The following is an 18,563-nucleotide window of genomic DNA, read 5'->3' on the forward strand; positions in this document are numbered from 1 at the left end:
TACTTCCGCGTCAACGACACGCCTTTTCCGGTTACCCCGAGGAAACGTGAACGTGCCAAAGGAAGCTTTTCTGTCATACACCTTTGGACCCCTGGCGGGTTCGGCACGCTCAACATGGTCAAGTGTGTTGTTTCCGGGTGTCCGAACCGCCTGCTCAGTGGCAACCGAGGCGTGTTGAACCGACCCCCGAAGAGGTTCTTCCCGTTTCCCAAAGACCCAGCGCGAGTCAAGGTATACACACGTGACCAAGCGAAACAAACACACACGACATTTTTATTTCTTGCATTCATAATTACATTCATTCTACCTTCTCATTTTGCGGTGTTAGCCTTAGCATGTCGCCTCTCTTCGCCATGCGTGGGTTTGTTTGTGTTAGCATGCTTGCTAACGGTGGCTAAAATCGACGCTAGCTACTGTTGACCTTTTATCGATATCTTGAACTGTGTTTAAAAGTTTGCAGTCCTGTCTAAAGTCGCTGAAAGAGATACTTGTGTAAAAAAAAAAGCATGTTTCTTCAATTATTTTTAGGAAGCAGTTTGATCTTCTTCCTCGTGTTTACAACATAAAAGTGTCCTCCTAAGTATATGAACGCATTTGACAGTTAAATCTTATTATTTGGAAGTCATCTTTTCAAATGATTTCCCACGGATGTATTTCGTTTTACGCTGGCATGACAAAGCTTTACTCAAAACGATGATGATGTTTAGGTATGGCTAGCTGCACTGCGAGAGACAGACAAACAGGAAGCGTTGGAGCAGCCGCTGATATGCGAGGAGCATTTCCTGCCAGAGGACATCTGCTCCGACAGCATCAAGAGCGACGCCATCCCCATCATGCCCCCCTACCTGGACGGACCCCTCGAAAGCATCAGCCCCTGGGGGGCCGAGTCGGAGGAGGACGACGATCAGTGGGGCGCTGCCGAAGCTGGCGACGATGAAGAGGAGGAGGAGGAGGAGGAACGGATGGAAGAAGGTGCAAGTGAAGATCCCGCGGGACCTCCATCGCCACAGCTTCCTCAGCAGGTTGTTGACAAAAAGTGCATTCTTTAATTGAATTTTAAAAAAACAACAACCAAACACAGCATGGTAAAATCAGATTCCAAAATTAGAAAATATAATATTGAGCCCTCCAAAATATTAGAGTAATAAATATACATCATTGAAATAGATACATTCCTAAATTCAAGTCATATTCCTAAATTTCAGCGATAGTTGATTGCAGATTTATGGAAGCATGTAACTGCTGGTGTGGAGTAAATGTTTTTGCCTTGCAAACTCATTTCTGCCAAGGTGTTATGATTTATAAAAATAGTTTCAATGCAGTTATTAATATTTTTATATTAATATGTTTACTTTTAGGTGCCTAGCGAAATTGTGCATGTTCCTCCTCCTATGGAGAAGAAGACATCAAGGTAAGCACTGACTTTTATATTTTTCCTTGACAGTGTGTGTGTTTTTTCTTCTTTATTTTCGTTGAATATTTCCGTTGAGTTCGTTTGTTTTTTTCAGTGTGGACCTTCAAGCCAAAGAGGATCTTCAGACAAAGAAGCCAAGCAGAAATGGTGTGTGCATTATTAGTCTTGCTGTCATCGCTTTGAAATGTTGTGTGCTAAAGTACTCAAATTACTGTAGGTATTAAGGTAATTGATTACTTTAGCACTTCAGTACCAAGGCAATCCATTACTTGATTTTTTTAATACAGCCCATTTTAGAACCTCCTTTAGCCAAATACATGAAAAAAATATGAGCACCTGGAATTTGAATGTTATAAACCTAAAAATCCGTCTTTGGGATTGAATGAGTGAGTTGCCAGTATTCTTTCCAGATATCAGCATCTTCAGCTTGTTGATCTTTCCGCTTCCTGATATTTCCATTTCATTCCTCCTCTTAATTACTGTGTGTGTATGTTTGTAAACATGACATAAGTGTTTTTTTAAATTAGCTTACAAAATGTATATAGTATCTATAGGTTTATCAAAGGTATGGATTCATTGTTTTGACCATACCTATCCATGGCAGACGAGTCCCTGGTGCTTGTAACGCGGCGCCTCCTAGAGCTTCTGCTGCTATCGCCCGACAGCTGGCTGGACCTCCATCAGGCGGCCAGCAGGCTGGAGACCCGCAAGTGTCTGGTCTATGACATCATCGCCGTGCTGGAGAGCATCAGCGTGGTCCAGAGGAAGTCCCGCAGCGTCAGGTGGATGTGAGTCCACGCGCTCCTGGTCCAAGAATCCCCAGCATCTCAAACATCATCAAAAATCACACACAAAGACGATAAGAGATTTAAAAAAGCAAATGCAATTGTTGTCACCTATCCAGAGGACAGTGTCCAATCTCCCACTTTCTTTGGAAGACGGAGGAGAGGTTCAGGCTGGAGCTGGAGAACCTTAAATTGGAGGAGAGCACGCTGGACGGCCTCATCAAAAACTGCGCGCAGCAACTCTTCGACGTGACCGACGATGAGGAAAACGCCAGATATCCTTGCGCCTCCATAAAAAAAAAAAAAAACGGGCCCATTTTTTTTTTTTTTCGGGTTAGTCAAGATTCTGAGAATGAATCCAGAATGATTACTTTAAAGTGGGAATTCTGACTGTGACTATTTCACACTTTAAAGATAAATCTGATTTTATTCTCTGAAGTCAGAGAATATAGTCATAATTTTTACTTTGGAGTGAATTGTTATTTTAAAGTGAGAATTTTCATGAAAAAGTCAGAACTCCAAGTCAGCATCTTGAGAATAAAGTCAGAATTCTTACATAAAGTTACATTTCTGACTGAAGTCAGAATTTTGTCAGGACTCAAAGAAACTTTTTCCCTCTCCACTGGCCGTTTTTTTTTCCCTCTGCTTTAAGAAAATGAAAATAAGCCACCATATATACTTTTTTTTTTCCTATTTGCCTTAACTGGCGCATGCACGTTGGCCTACGTAACGCACGAGGACGTCAGCCAGGTCGCCGCCTTCCACGAGCAGACGGTGATCGTCATTAAAGCGCCCGAGGAAACCAAGCTGGAAGTGCCGACGCCCACTCAGGTTTTTTTTTTTTTTTTCTGGGTTTTTTGTTTTTCAACCAAATTCATCCATCCCTATCCAGTATTTGTCATGATGTGTATTTTGTGTGTGGCGCAGGACAACATCAAGATGCACCTGAAAGGCGGCAGGGGTCCCATCATGGTGATGACCTGTGACCTCGGCACAGGGGGCGTGCCGGTCAAGGAGGAGATGAGCGGATGCTTCATGACGCTGGATGAAAGTCGCATACAGATGCAGACGTTGCACACGCACAACACTGTCCGCTAGGCATTCCGGGTATACAAGCCGGAGACCAGATATATTGATCTCATTTGTTTGGAAAAAAAAAAAGAAAACTTTCGTTGCTGCAGCCTGAAAAAAGAAAAAGTATTAAGAGATACGGCAGGCATGTTTTATGTTGTCAATATACGCTGAGAGAACTCTTAAATTTGACATGTGCAAAACATTTCAGAAGATGTTGTCAACTCTCAAACACGTAGATAAACGTGGTGAAGCATCAGGAGAAACGTATATGGTTCAGGATGTATAGTTCATTTCTTTACTATGGAGAGCCTTCATCATCAGTTGAAGTGCGCTTCACAAAGTGTTGTCTTTCTCATGTACACTTTATATTTGTTTTTATGTCACTTTGATAACGATGTTGTAAATAAAACAATAAACCATAAAGGTGTGAAGTCTCGTAATTTGATTTGTAGTCTAACAAATCTGGTTGAAGATATGATGCTGCTGTATTTTACTTTGCATTCTTTCACGGGTTTTGATCTTTTATGATCTGATTCTGGGTAAATAATTTCTAATGGTTACAAACGAAAACATTAATCGTTGTTGATTGTAATACGAAAAAAAACGCGTGAAAAAAAATCAGTTCTCGAAAACGATTTCCGGGTGTGTAACTCTCGCGATGACCTGATGCTGAGACCGATTTCTCTCGCGAGAAATTACACTCCTTTCGCTGCGCATTAATCCAACTCTCGCGATGTTCCGGTCTCTTCCTTGGCCGTCGTTGACTGAGGTTAGTCGTGACTTTATGGTTGCATGCACCTTTTTGGTCTATAATATAGCTGAATAAGCTTTACGGGACTATTTTTTATACTGATGACCTTTGTTAATGCGTGATGGCTTAGATTGAGTATGTTTTGGTGGCGGATGGAAGTTTTTAACGGCATATCGAAGCGTGGAGTAAGTAGCCTTGGTGAATGCAATTTGCCATAGGGCGCCGAGAAGGCCGTACATGTGTTCAATTTTAACAACTAATTTTGAGACTTTTTAAGGACCGTACTTTTTGTGTACGTTTCGCCGATTTGATTAAGAAAGGCTTTCTACAAAATGCTGCTGGCAAAAGGCGGTGTTTCGCTCATGGTTCCCTGATAAAACTGCCTGCAAGTGCGTTAGCTTAGCTATTTGGCTAGCTAGTTCCATTTGGGGTTACTATTACAGCCTAGTTATCAAAGGCTTACCCATAAAATATATTAACATGAGCCAATGATATAGAATTATGTAAATTATTGTTTAGATACGCTAAATTTATTAATGTACAGTCTTAACCAGCTGGTGTTGGTGTTTGCACGCTTTGTTAGATGCTTTGCTTGTTTTAAATTCAAATTCTACGATATGTTTGCAGAAACAACGGCCATGTTCAGCACGAGTGCAAAAATCGTGAAGCCGAATGGCGAAAAACCAGATGAGTTTGAGTCGGGGATATCCCAGGTATGTGGTAGCTGTGTAGTAAATTTGTCAAGTGTTATGACTTGATCTGTGTTTTCATAAAATGTTTATCATAGAAAAGCTTGCTAAACGCCAAAGTAGACGCCATATAGTAATTGTCCAAAGCTAAACCGAGGTTCCTGATGTGCGCTTTAATTTGGCCAAGTAAACGTGTAGTAATGATGGCCAAATGAAGTTTCATTAAGTACGGGATGCGTTTTCACTAGATGGTACTTTTTATTTAAAAAGGCAGGGGGGTTTAATATATCGCAATTTACCTGTAATTGATTAAAAAAAAAAAACTGCACCCTTACTGATGTAAATTTTTGTCCTGATTTGTCCCTGTAGGCTCTGCTCGAGCTGGAGATGAACTCTGATCTCAAGGCACAGTTGAGAGAACTCAACATCACTGCAGCAAAGGTGAAAGGAACAAACAAGCCTTTTAGAGCTTGAGCAATGAAAACTTAATGACTTGGAAAGACCACTCGGATCTGATTTAGGCTCACATTCACTAAAGATGACCACTAGGTGTGGAGTGTATATTATCTCTCTTTATCTGTTTATTTTGATAAATGTAATAGTTTCCTAGAATTGAAATGATGTATCTTTTAAGTGATTGAACTGATGCTTGCATGTTTCGACTCCGACGTGGACATCCAGTGAGGTATCCTCCTGGCTCTGTCCTGGTGGCGTATGGGAGCGTAGCCTAGTGCTAAGACGTACATTCCCGTTCCACGACGTCGCACAAAAAGTTGCGTCCCCGACTTAATTGTCGGCGAGGATGCATGTCCTGCATATTCCTACACCTTCTCAGAGTTCTTTGGGGCCTTTACTGGGGAGACAAACCATGCAGTGCACATTTTCTGAATGGCTGTTTGACAAAATGATGTTTGAGTTTGTGACACTGATGTTTGTTTTTTGTGGTTGTCAACAGGAGATCGAGGTTTCTGGCAACAAGAAGGCCATCATCATCTTTGTCCCCGTCCCTCAACTGAAGTCTTTCCAGAAGATTCAAGTGCGCTTGGTCAGGGAGCTGGAAAAGAAGTTTAGCGGGAAGCACGTGGTCTTCATCGCGCAGGTTTGTATCTTGTCCGTGCCCCCCTCCCCCTTTTCAATCCGACGTGGGCATCCAGTGAGGTTCTCTCCTGGCTCTGTCCTTGTGGCGTACGGGAGCGTAGCCTGGTGCTAAGACGTACATTCCCATTCCACGACGTCGCACAAGAAGTTGCGTCCCCGACCTGATGGTCGGCGAGGATGAACGTCCTGCATATTCCTACACCTTCCCAGAGTCCTTTGGGGCCCTTACTGGGGAGATAAACCATGCAGTGCACATTTGACTTGTACTATTCTTAAAGTTACTTTGTAAGATTTGGACTGTTTTTCTTTCCGGAGGTACTGCAGGTGCAGCATTTACCAGTCGTAACTATAACAAACATGGCAGTCTCCGGAGAAGTGCCACCCCCTCGTGTAACTTAATGAAAGGCAGTGAAATGAAAGTGGGGGGGGGCTGAAGTACAGTATGTACAATTAGAATTTTTTTTTAAATGCTACCAGTGCAAGCTCAAAGTCCCCCCCACGCCCCACTGAGTATCGATACATTTTAGGGATGCTTGATGCTAATTCTTTTTTAAACCATACTTTCCATATCGGTTGCTAGTGCCTACGGTCTCCGTTACGACTTGGTACGTATATTAGTACAAGGCTGGTGTCTGCACCTGCCCACTATAAATAATTTTTAAGACAAAAATGGGGGGGGCAAGACTGCGTTAAAAAATGCTGCTAGATGTAAAAAACGGAACGTCTCCAATTTTGTCATTGTACTTGAAGGCTAATGAGCATTACTTGTTGCCTTCCAGAGGCGAATTCTGCCAAAACCCACCAGGAAAAGCCGCATCAAGAATAAACAGAAGCGACCCAGGAGGTGAGTGCGTATTTTGCCTTGTCACCTGGAGGTTTTCGACGTGGGCATCCAGCGAGGTGTCCTCCTGGCTCTGTCCTTGTGGCGTACGGGAGCGTAGCCTGGTGCTAAGACGTACATTCCCTTTCCACGACGTCGCACAAAAAGTTGCGTCCCCGACTTTGCCGTCGGTGAGGATGGACGTCCTGTATATTCCTACACCTTCCCAGAGTCCTTTGGGGCCTTTACTGGGGAGATAAACCATGCAGTGCACATATGAAATCCCAAGCGTAACGCCCACCCGGTGTTAACGTGTGGTTGTTGTTCAGCCGCACGCTGACGTCGGTCCACGACGCCATCTTGGAGGACCTGGTGTTCCCCAGCGAGATCGTAGGCAAGAGAATCCGCGTCAAGCTGGACAGCAGCCGGCTCATCAAGGTCCACCTGGACAAGGCGCAGCAGAACAACGTGGAACACAAAGTAGGTGCAGCGGTTGGCCGGTTCCGATCCGACGTGGACATCCAGTGAGGTTCTCTCCTGGCTCTGTCCTTGTGGCGTACGGGAGCGTAGCCTGGTGCTAAGACGTACATTCCCATTCCACGACGTCGAACAACAAGTTGCGTCCCCGACCTGATGGTCGGCGAGGATGAACGTCCTGCATATTCCTACACCTTCCCAGAGTCCTTTGGGGCCCTTACTGGGGAGATAAACCATGCAGTGCACATTTTTTAAAGTTTTCTTTTGCAACATACGTAAAGCTAAAAGACATTCAACTTGGCTTGAGCCAACATGCAAATATTGACGTGGCCGAATGTGCTTTCAGGTGGAAACGTTCTCGGGCGTCTACAAGAAGCTCACAGGCAAAGAAGTCGTCTTTGAATTCCCCGAATACCAGCTCTAAATGCACATGACTAAATAAATTTGTGTTCTGTTTCAATGCGTTGTGTTGTCTTTGCTCATCGAGACTCTTGCCTGCCATCTCTGAGGAATTTTTCCTAAATGAAATTCCGTGTTTTGGAATTAGAAGAAAAATTGTCAGAAACAGCGACATACACGTGCAAAATAAAAGGTTATAGTCACAATGAAAATCCGCGATGCGGTGAAATCGCAAGGACCGAACCGTGATGTGACGAGGCGCTTTATACATACAAGCTTCACTTCAAACTTAGTCACTTAGGTAGGCTTTTAGAAATAGCCAGCACTGTTTTCATATATTTTAGCACGTTTTTCCGCAATAATCAATTTTTGGATTAAAAATTTCTTCAGACATAAAACTGACGATGAGTTACGTATGTTTTTTTTCCGTCGGCGAAAAGCGCAAAACCGAGACTTTTAGTGTTCGCGTGTACATCGACCACTTTCGCCGCTCGATGGCGCCATTGTTCAGCAAGAAATGAAGGAAAGCTGCAGGGGCGGGGCGACAGAAATCTGACACCCTTGTGCACGCCCACAGGCTCATTTCCAACTGGGAGCGTGCGCTCACTTTTCCTCACTCACCAGCACCATCCGCAAGTGAATTTGCCCTAATTGTCAATAATTATGACTTTTCAGTGCTCTTCGAGGATCAGTCCGACTTTTTAGACTCAGACATGGAGGCCGTGAGCTCATGGAGCCCCCAGCAAGTTCTGGACTGGATGCGAGGTAAGAACAACCACCACCATCTCCACTCTTCAATTTGACTCGCAAATAATCCAGTGGCACACGCGACACAAAGTTCATTTATCTTTTTAATATGTTGGACGTTTCGTGCCTAACATGCCAGCCCAGGTGAAGAACATGTTAAGATTTGAAAATCATACGGTTTAGTATTCCAGAAATGTAAAACTCGAACTGTTCCGATAATATTAAGACAGAACTCCACAGGTGCAACTAAACTATTAATCGAATCGCTACTCATTGCTTATCCAAACAATGGCTCGCGGGCTTTTTGCGGCCCTCCGTCCTTTTGTAAGTGGCCCGCAACAAAATAAAAAATCGTCATTACTGAGTTTGTGGTACATGCTGTAGAGCTGTTGTATACACGCAAAGATGCAAATTAACCATTAATAACCATAATTAATTAACCATAATTAAGACAATATATTTTTTCTTTGTAACACTGTATTTAGTGACGAAAGTCTATCACTGTATTTGCTTCTATATCTGCGGTTGCCTAAAATGAGGCTTGGGTTGACATTGGTTCTGTTTGTGCGGTTCAATACCTCATGTGTATGTCGTGTTTGTGACACGCCCCAAAAAACAATTGCATGTTTTCTTGAAGAAGGAAAAAAAACGGTCAGGCCGACGTCTTTTGTTTACGCTATCTAGGACAAGCTTGGCGTGTCGGGACGGATCCGCGACACGCGCTCACACATCAGATCCGTTTGTTGTTTAACACTCATAAGCGACAGCTAGAAACCGCTGTCGTTTATTGGCCGTCCAATCAGACGGCCGGTTGAACCCACCTGGGAGGCACGCGGCCTCGGTGGCGCTCGCGCCGTTCCCACGGGAGGGTTGACATGATGCTGTCATAAGTTCCGTTGGAAGGAGTCCAAATCCTAACAGAAACTCTGTGGTTTGGACTGGCTTAGGGAAGGAGGTGGATCCACACTGTCTTGTTTGTTCACTGGGAGGCGAAACTGTGAAAGCGACGTGTGCCGTGCCGCTTTTTGCCAGATGCGCAGAGCAACACCCAACACAAGCTTACATGCGCATACACTTTTAAGTGTATTGCTAACATATACTGTATGTCTTCATCTACTGTGAGTGTATGCCTATATATATATATATATATATATATATATATATATATATATATATATATATATATATATATATATATATATATATATATATGGGTGTGAACTGTATACAGCTACTGTATCTATATGAAGTACAGTTTACTATATATATCAATATATAATATACTGCATTTCTACACATTAGTGCTATCTAAAAATTTTTTTTTGTTTTACTAATTGTTATAAAATTTCTATGATCATAATTGTTTATATGTGCAAATATATATATAAAACTATCGATATTACATACAGTATGTATGTGCTCGTGCTGTCAAATGATTCGAGTATTTTAGTCACAAAGAATTGTAATTCTAAATGTGTGTATGTATATATATGTATATATAAAACGTGTGTATGATTTATACTTATATTAGTGTGTATATATATATATATATATATATATATATATATATATATATATATATATATATATATATATATATATATATAACATGTGTATGATTTATACTTATATTAGTGTGTGTATATATATATATATATATATATGCACATACAGTATTTAACGCATGCATATACATACATATATATGATATTGTGTATTTATGTATTGATGTGTGTGTGTCAAAAAGGCCACCTGTGCGTGTGTTTTTCCTGATACAATTGCGCTTCCTGCTTGCAAAGCCGCACGGCGCTCTCAAGGAAAGGCCTTCCCTTTCCTGTTGAATGCGGTTTTGTTGTTGTTTGTTGAGTACGGCAGTAAGTCGGTCAGGGCTGACGAGCGCGTGCCCGCGCGACTATGAATATCCTGAATGCGTGTGTGTTTACGTGTGTCTGCAAGCGTGCGCGTTGGAGTCGAACTGGATGTTGTTGATCTTTGCTCAATGATTAACGCGCATGTCGGTGTGCAGCTGCTCTTTGCTCACGTGCACGTCTTCTTCTTCTCTTTTATCTTCCCGGCAAAAGAACATGAAAGAAAAACACGGATTCGTAATTCAGTATGAGTGATATCTTTGTTGGAATTTTTGTATGTAAGTCTGAAGACATTTCCATGACCGTTCAGTTTTTCGGAATTTCTTGTGAAAAGGGCGTGGCTTAACGGTGATACCAAGGTGTTGCCCCTCCCCCTTTTGAGGGTTCTCACTTAGCATCCACGAGTAGCTTGACTTCTGCAAAGGCAAAACGGTAGCGGTTCATCTGGAGTGTGAAAATTGTGAAAAACTGAAAATTTCAGGGGGTACTAATTGCCCAAAGGCACCAACCCAAGAAAACAAAATGTCGCCATGTAGTATCTTCTTGATAATGATGCCACCGGTCCAACCTTGCAAGTGTCCCATCAACACTTATTTTTTTTGAGGCGGGAACGTTCCTCCCTGACCTCCCGCTGAGTCAATGCGTGCCGGCCATCTGTTGACGTCCAGGCGGGAGAGCGGCCGCGTCACAGCTGCCATTTGCTGCCTAAAGCAGCTTTGTTTTTTTGTTTGTTTGTTTGTTTGCTCCTTCTGCTCTCCGGAGGACCTACACAAACTTTGACCTTCCCTCAGGTCAAAGAAGAGCTCCAATACATTTTATTAGACTTTAATTAGACCTGCTTACTAAGCCTACGAGAAAAAAAAGACACAAATTAAAATGGAAATGTTTCGCCCTTAAATTAAAATAAAAATGAGAGCGCTTTAAAAAATATGGTGACTTTAATTAATTTAATTTAATCGCGCCTAACAAACAGGCCACGTCACTGGAATCCTTTTCAAATTGTTTTGCACATGACATGAAAGGAGGTTATGACGGACATCATGTGATGGGCTGACCATTTATTAGCTGCTGCCACCTTGTGAGTCAGGGGTCAAAGGTGAGGGTTGGCCGTGGAGTGGCGCCGCCGCACCAGGCAGTGCCTCCCTCAAGGTCACGTGGGTCTTTTTTTTTTTTTGCAATCCCAATAACATTACTAAACATGTCTATACTTTTCTAGGGCTGCAACTCACAATTATTTCAATGTTTATATTTTTCCGATTAATTAGATTTTTTTTAAAAAGGCAAGTTTTAATATCCATATCCGCCATAATTTTTATACTTAATTCATTGACTTCCACGCAACTTTGTTCCGCGAAGGTCTGGACGACAGCCTGCAGCAATACCTCCCGGCCTTTAGGTGGCAGCAGGTGGCCGGCGAGAAGCTTCTGAAGATGACCCACCAGGAACTGAGCGCACTGGGCGTGGTCAAGGTGGGCCATCAGGAGCTCCTGCTGGAAGCCGTCGACCTGCTATGCGCGCTGGTATGCCCCTCGTGAATTTTACATTTTTTTTGTGTAAATTCCCCGTGAAAATTGAATTCATTTTCCGGACAAGAACAACGGCGTTGAGTCGGACAAGCTGAAGACGCTTGTGGGCCAGATGAGGCTAGCCCAGCGCAAGCTAAGCGGCGCCGTACAGCAGCGCCGCAAGAACCCCACCTACCAGAACGACGGCGCCCAGCGGCCGTCCAACCCCTTCCTCAGCGCCGTGGTGGAGCTCATCGCCGCCGCCAAGGCTCTGCTGGCTTGGATGGACAGGTGCGTGCGTGACAGAAATGGGACCAGCCCCAAATCTCACCAGACCACATTTGAGTCCGCTAGGCTGCATTTAGCCAAAATTCCTAATACAAAATAATGCCCAATATAAATTTCGGGGGCAGGACTTATTATTAATCGGGTCGTGCCAAAAAAATACAGTTCACATCGTCATTCTGTATTTAGCATGATTTTGAATCGATTGTGTCATCTGAAATCGATAGGAATTTTATACTATAAAGCGAGGGTGTCAAACTCGTTTAAGCTTGTGGGCCGCATGAAGGAAAATCTATCAATGTTAATTGAATGAAATCGAATCACTGTCATTTTGATTATAAATGAACGCCAAAAAGCGGATTAGTAAAAAGCACACAAGAAGCACACAGACAGAATTTGATCATTTTCTATGTCATTATACTGTAATATGCAGTGATCCCTCCTACTTCGCAGTCTCAGATATCACGGTCTCAGTACTTCGCGGGATTTTCCAGGAAAAATTAATAATATTTCAAAATTTAAAAAAATAAAATATGCGCAAAAATCGAAAAAAAAAAAGTACATTATACTGTACTGTATTCGTCAAATAACTAATTAATATTAGTGAATAACTATGGTAAGAATTCTTCAAGCGTTAGAGTTTGTGACGTTTTTTTTTATCTTGTTTTGAAATGCATGCTTTTAATTTGTCGGGTCGCGTTGCATTTCCGTTTCCTATTTTACCTTCTCTGTGCGTCATTCAGCTCGTTACGGTGACGTAGTGAATGACAGCGTAAGCTTATGTTTATAGTTTATTATCATTTATGTTGATAACGCACGCTACTGCCTATGTTTAGTAAGCCATGAGTGTTTATTCTGTTTATGTGTTCGTTTGTGTAGAGGTTGCACTTTATAGTTTGTAGTTTTTGTTAGTTGTTGCTAACCCGCTAATGTCGGCTAAAAATACAGTCAATTCATAGATTAAAGTTTGGCAAGTGTTTATATGTTAGTTGACCGACTTTAAGATTGTTGTTGATTTATTATTCAACAGATACTACATGTTACACCATACGTGAGCCACAATAAATGTGAAGTTCAACGCGATGACTTGCATACTCTCTCACAGGAGTCTTGGTGCAGATAACCAGTCCTGAGAACAAATTCTCAACAAACTAAGTCATATTATTTATTTAATGAATATACAATAATGTTAATAAGGATAATGTAATGTTAAATAATAGGAAAAAGGAAATAAAATACAAAAAAAAGGATTGTTTCTGGTTACTGCGGCTGTATTGGGGCGTACATAGAAATCTAGGAACTGATACCCTACTTCGCGGGTTTCAGAGTTCGCGGGGGCTTGACACCCCCCATTAACCGCGAAGTAGGGGGATCACTGTATATATATATATATATATATATATATATATATATATATATATATATATATATATATTAAATGATCTGTAATTAAGTATGCATTTGACACCAAAACAATTTGTTAGAAAATCCTTTTTAAAGCATCTTGCTATCACAAATAGGAAAAACGAGGAAAAGCGAAGACCCGCTCGAGTACTGCTGTCTTCTAACTAAATCTAGGGGGGTCTCGGCGTACGAGATCTCCGGCGCGTGATGATGCAACGGACAAGTTCGTCGCTCCAATTTTCCGCGCGGACATGTTGCGGCTGATGAAAGGCGTCGGGCTTGTGCGAGCCTGAACGGCATTCCCCGCGTTTGACACGTGTCGCTGCAAAACACGGAGCGAGGTCCTCCCTCTCGCCGCCGATCTGCCAGGACCGAAACGCGCGAAGAAACGAGGGAGCCGTGTGGTCACGTGACCCGGCGACTTGAACAAAAGAATGTATTTCAGGACTGCGCGCCTAGTGGGGGCGATGACATCATCGGCGTTCCTCATCCTCTTATGTTCATACTTTGCGTACACTAGGACGTGTGTAGAAATAATAACCAGATTAACTCATTCATTACCTTCAAGGTAACACAATTTTCAGTTTAAAGTCAGAATTATGACAGCGAGAATTTCGACTATTATCAGACTCAAAATTCTGATTTGAAAGTGAGAATTATCGGTACTGTCTGAATTTTTTGTTAAAGTTGAAATTGCTGAAGTTTTGACTTCAACATCGTCTCAAAGTTCTAACTTTAAAACGGGCAATACTCACGGTACTGTGAAAATTCTCACTTTGGTCGGAATTCTGACTTTAACGTCAGAATTCTGATTTTAAAGTCGATGTTTTGACATTAAAGTCAAAATTCTTCCTTTAAAACGGAGAAGTCACACAATATTCTCAAAATTCTCCCAGGTGGGTTCATCTCACTTTAAAGTCAGAATTCTGACTTTAAAGTGAAGTTCTGACTGAAGTCAAAATTCTAACCAAAACGGCGAATACTCACAGCATCCTCAAAATTATCCTCTTACTTTAGTTGGAATTTCGATTTTAAGGCCATAATTCTGATTTTAAAGTCATATTTTTGACAAAAATTCTTACTTTACAAGGTAAAATTATCACGGTATTCTCAAAATTCCCACTTTAGTCACAATTCCAACTAAAGCCAGAAATCTGACAATAGCGATCGTTCTCACTTTCAATTCAGAATTCTTACTCAAACGTTAACTTTGTTAACCTGACGTTGGCTCTTGTTTTTGGGTATTGTGTACTTTTGATCGATAACAGCCGCCAATACTTGGTGGAAATCTGAGATCAAGCTGATCCTCCTTGCCAGTAGTTGGTGCTACATTGCTGCAGTTTGACACGTCTGCTCCTCAATATCATCACTGAGTGAATCCTCACACTTGTATCGGTTTGACAAAAAGTAGTCTCGAAAATCACCGATTGTTTTTGTTTGCAGGACTCCCCTGACGAGCGCCGGCGACTTGATGTCCACGAAAAGCACCATCGTTCAACTGTGCCTGGAGCTCACCTCCGCCGTTCAGAAGGTCAGCCCATCCCTACGCTTCCTGATGTTTACGCACGCCTCACTCACTTCCTGTTGTCCTCAAACGTCTTCCGGCCTTCCTCTTTGCTTTGGGACTGACTTTTGTTGTTGACAACATTCAGATTCAATCTTCAATTCAGTGGGCATTCTGATTCTCCCTGGTAGAAAATTGAGCAAAAAAGAGAGTTTTTTTTTTTTTCTTTTAATGGCATGTTTAATAGTTGTGTGGCTTAATTTGCCAGGCTAATAAAACAGCATATATTTTTCATTTATGTGTTTATTGTGTTTATGTTTATTGTATTTTACAATAATGTTCTCTATGTAGCCCTAGTAGTGTAAATGCTCATGAATTATGTTTGTGAAATATAAATTTAACCTGTAAACTGTACCTGTTTTTTATTCATCTCAGTTGGTGGCCATTTTGCGGGCTTCTTCGTGCGTTTTGACTACTAACAATCATATAATAATCATAAAATCAGGTATAACATCTTAACACTGACACTAATTTGATGCTAGTTTTATTAGACTGTCTATGGTTGTTTACCTTTAGTGTTAGCCTTAAGCTAATTTAAATTTTCAACATGCAATTATTTATTTTTAATTCATTTTTTTCATGTAAATTCTTTTCAAGCTTGTTCAAGCCTAACAACATTCACATGAGCCTGTTTAATCTCGTCAAGCGGTCAAAGTACATCGAAAGCGCCCTCACGCAACTTTTGTTTGTGTTTTGCCCCCACAGGATTTCACCATTTATCAGATGGAGGAGAAGAGCCTGGAAGTGGTCAGTTGCTTTTGATACCAAGCCCGATGCACGCACACACGCACACACGCACTTCCTTTTCCTGTCCCGTGTTCTGTGCTGTTTATTCAGCGCAGGAACGTCAACTTCCTGTCTTAGATCACACTTCCTGTTGGCCAGCCTTTTGTTCCTAGTGTCCCCACTGCTGTCATTTCTTCTTCAAACGACCCCCCTCCAAAAAAAAGTTTAATGAATCAAAGTTTTTAACGGAAACATTTTTCTGTAGTAGAAGAAATCCGAGAAGTTATTTATTATCTTTAAGGTTCACTCTTTCTTTCGGTGTTTTGCGTTTATTTTATTTCAGTCTCAAGCGTTAACCAGCCTCAGCGAGAAGACAGCCCAGGCGACCTCGGACCCGTCCAAGAGCCAACAGTCCTGCGTGGAGGAGGTTCACATCTCCGACATCAAGCCTGGAGAAGGCCTGGTGAGAGCTGGTGGAATTTGGCTCTCTCTAGCGGTCATATTGTAGACTGCGCTCATCCCTGAGCGGGTGTGTTGCTGCCTTCTAGGGCATCTACATCAAGTCCACTTATGATGGCCTTCACGTCGTCACGGGAACCACGGAAAACGTGAGTCATGCTTTATGATATTTTCAATTAATTACTTGATTTATTGATTTTTTTATTTGGGTATGAGATTTTTTTTTCCTGTAGTCCCCAGCAGACAAAACGAAGAGGATCCACGCCGGCGATGAAGTGATCCGTGTGAACGAGCAGACGGTGGTGAGTGATGGCGACTTGGAGGTGTCTCCAAAGCCCCGCCCCCTCACCAGCCCGCCGCGCTGCCATTGGTCCAGGTGGGCTGGCAGCTCAAGCACCTGGTGGCCAAGTTGAGGGCGGAGTCGGGGAGCGTTCTTCTGGTGGTGAAGAAGAGGCCGGCGGGGAACACTTTTGCTCCGGCGCCGCTAAAGAACGTGCGCTGGAGGCCCCCCCTCGTTCAGGTGGGCCCGAGCGTGACATCATCATGTGACGCCGTCTCCGCCGTGAGTTGACGTTTCCGCGGCGCCCGTGCAGGTGTCGTCCGGCCTCCCCAGATGGCGCCATCCTTCGGAAAGCGCCGCCATCTTGGATCTGTACATCCCGCCTCCCCCCGATGCTCCCTACTCGCCTGCGTGAGTGGCACACTTTGCGCTTCTTGCTTCTTCCTCTGCTCGGCTTCACCCACAATGCATTTCTTCATCCTTGCCACTCAGAGAGAGCGCCAAAGCGCAACCCATGTCGCCCAACTCGCGCCTGGATGCTGACGTGTGCGCCGCCGGCAGCAATGCCACCCAAGTCCAACTGCCCATCCCCGTCTCCGTTCCAGTCCCGGTTCCGGTCCCTGTCCGGCTCCGACACCGACAAAGTGCACGTGGTAAGATTGCACATACCCTGTGTTTTTTTTTTTTTAAATCTCAAGTAGCGCCTGGGGGGCGGGGTCATAAATAATAAAAGAAAATAATGTAATAAAACAAATGTATTTATTTAATTTCATGAAATCCTTTCCACCCCTTGGAAAAATGTCCTGACTCCAAACAACAACTCATTCTTAACCCTACGAATCATAATATTTGTCGGACTTTTTAGAAATGTCTAGCATGAATATTGTCTGTTGTCTGTGCAGGGGGCGGTAAACCTCGACCCGTCTCCATGCCTGCCGAGGTTCTCTCAGCCGTTTCTTGCCAGGGCGCCGCTCCGGGATGGAAAGGTAAGATGGCGCCGTTTCTCCCTCATTTCGAAAAAAAAGAAAGAAAAGAAAGAAAACAAATGTGTTATCGTGTTTTCACACATATATACACATATATATAATATAATATTTTTCTTTTTGGTACAGGAAGTCGCCATCTTCACCGCTACCTGAGCAACGAGGGCATCAGTAGCATTACCGAGGAGGTGGGGGCGGGGCTTAACTTGGAGGAGGAGCATTGTTTCCCGCTGCCGTACCGCCGGCACCCGGCCGTCCGCGGCGTGGACCACATCCGAGGCAGCCGCTGCTTCATCAGCGCCGACCTGCACAACGGCGCCACCGTCCCCTGCCGACAGGAAGTCCCGCCCAAGAAGGAGACCTCCGCCGCCTCTTCGCACAAACAGTCCACGTCGGTGCTGGGAGGTTGGTTGGCTCGCCTCAGGCTGCTCAGCCACTGACCGCCTGGGAAGTTTTGATTGACAGCGCAAATAAGTCAACTTTGAACAGTATTTTAACAAATGTGAGCCCCACAACCTCACGATGTCCTCATTTATCGCAAAACAGCTGCAAACATTATTTTTGTCCAATTGAAACTGCTCAGCTCTTGTCAACATAGTTCTTGGCCCCAAAAATGGCAGGAAAGTGCTCCAGTGGAAATTTCGCTTATTGGTACTGAAGAACCATGTTGACATAAGTTGATGACCTTCATAAAAGCATTTACTGCCATCTTGTGGCATCTAGGTGTTTACTGTCAAACATTTTAAAAGCGTTCAGTTTCTGATTTTAAAAAATGCATATATAGTTTTGTGTTCTTTTTTACGTATTTCTTATTCACCAATAAGTAATATTATTTGATGTTTTTGTGCCAAAAGAAATTATCTATATTGCTTACGTCCCTTTTATCTCATTTGTACTCAGGACAAAACTTATATACACAAATGAACAAGTGTCACAGTCAGGCTTTGACGTTTTAGCTTGTCAGTGTGTGTGTAAAAACGTGCAATCATTAACAATACACTGGTGCATTTATTGCTTATTACTTTTAATGTTGATCACAGGACTTTTATACAGTTTTGCTGTGCAACATCTTCTGTAACATGAAAGTATTGTAAATAAAGACGACTTTATATTAAAAGATTCTCTCTTTGTCATGCTTAAGCGATTTTCAAATGACCAAGTGGTAGAGCTAATCAAATAGCGTATTGAAGTAATTTGCGATGTTTTTTTCCACTTCCTGTCAAACAAGTTTTATT

At 42.8% G+C, this 18,563-nt stretch overlaps 3 protein-coding genes and 4 non-coding genes across 8 annotated transcripts; all 7 read left to right on the top strand.

Annotated features, from left to right (window-relative positions):
* Window positions 1–20: 20 nt before the first annotated feature.
* e2f6 (E2F transcription factor 6) lies at window positions 21–3,696 on the top strand. The gene is made up of 8 exons (XM_088403629.1): window positions 21–231; window positions 708–1,022; window positions 1,359–1,411; window positions 1,509–1,561; window positions 2,019–2,202; window positions 2,319–2,474; window positions 2,916–3,030; window positions 3,127–3,696. The coding sequence occupies exons 1-8, from the start codon at window positions 115–117 to the stop codon at window positions 3,295–3,297; spliced, it is 1,164 nt and encodes a 387-aa protein (XP_088259755.1). The 5' UTR covers window positions 21–114; the 3' UTR covers window positions 3,298–3,696.
* A 279-nt stretch (window positions 3,697–3,975) lies between these two features.
* On the top strand, window positions 3,976–7,568 carry rps7 (ribosomal protein S7). Of its 2 annotated transcripts, none has more exons than XM_088403630.1 (7): window positions 3,976–4,042; window positions 4,652–4,737; window positions 5,083–5,154; window positions 5,669–5,812; window positions 6,591–6,655; window positions 6,961–7,111; window positions 7,455–7,568. In XM_088403630.1, the coding sequence occupies exons 2-7, from the start codon at window positions 4,663–4,665 to the stop codon at window positions 7,530–7,532; spliced, it is 585 nt and encodes a 194-aa protein (XP_088259756.1). In that variant the 5' UTR covers window positions 3,976–4,042; window positions 4,652–4,662; the 3' UTR covers window positions 7,533–7,568. The 2 variants fall into 2 exon arrangements, with proteins under 2 accessions (XP_088259756.1, XP_088259757.1); XM_088403631.1 differs by lacking the exon at window positions 3,976–4,042 and adding an exon at window positions 4,081–4,209.
* Window positions 5,378–5,596, top strand: LOC148407270 (small nucleolar RNA SNORA73 family). The gene has a single exon (XR_015863895.1). It is a non-coding gene; the product is annotated as a small nucleolar RNA SNORA73 family (small nucleolar RNA).
* On the top strand, window positions 5,851–6,069 carry LOC148407271 (small nucleolar RNA SNORA73 family). The gene has a single exon (XR_015863901.1). It is a non-coding gene; the product is annotated as a small nucleolar RNA SNORA73 family (small nucleolar RNA).
* Window positions 6,691–6,909, top strand: LOC148407272 (small nucleolar RNA SNORA73 family). The gene has a single exon (XR_015863902.1). It is a non-coding gene; the product is annotated as a small nucleolar RNA SNORA73 family (small nucleolar RNA).
* LOC148407273 (small nucleolar RNA SNORA73 family) lies at window positions 7,140–7,358 on the top strand. Its single transcript, XR_015863900.1, has one exon. It is a non-coding gene; the product is annotated as a small nucleolar RNA SNORA73 family (small nucleolar RNA).
* A 547-nt stretch (window positions 7,569–8,115) lies between the features above and the next one.
* On the top strand, window positions 8,116–18,175 carry LOC148407274 (connector enhancer of kinase suppressor of ras 3-like). Its single transcript, XM_088402683.1, has 13 exons — window positions 8,116–8,272; window positions 11,479–11,642; window positions 11,716–11,918; window positions 14,760–14,847; window positions 15,586–15,627; window positions 15,950–16,069; window positions 16,155–16,214; window positions 16,299–16,367; window positions 16,442–16,585; window positions 16,659–16,756; window positions 16,838–16,998; window positions 17,248–17,331; window positions 17,458–18,175. The coding sequence occupies exons 1-13, from the start codon at window positions 8,221–8,223 to the stop codon at window positions 17,766–17,768; spliced, it is 1,596 nt and encodes a 531-aa protein (XP_088258809.1). The 5' UTR covers window positions 8,116–8,220; the 3' UTR covers window positions 17,769–18,175.
* Window positions 18,176–18,563: the final 388 nt, after the last annotated feature.

The sequence above is a fragment of the Hippichthys cyanospilos genome, chromosome 20 (assembly GCF_059441005.1).
Source record: "Hippichthys cyanospilos isolate Australia breed blue-spotted pipefish chromosome 20, RoL_Hcya_1.0, whole genome shotgun sequence".
NCBI classification, from domain to species: domain Eukaryota; kingdom Metazoa; phylum Chordata; class Actinopteri; order Syngnathiformes; family Syngnathidae; genus Hippichthys; species Hippichthys cyanospilos.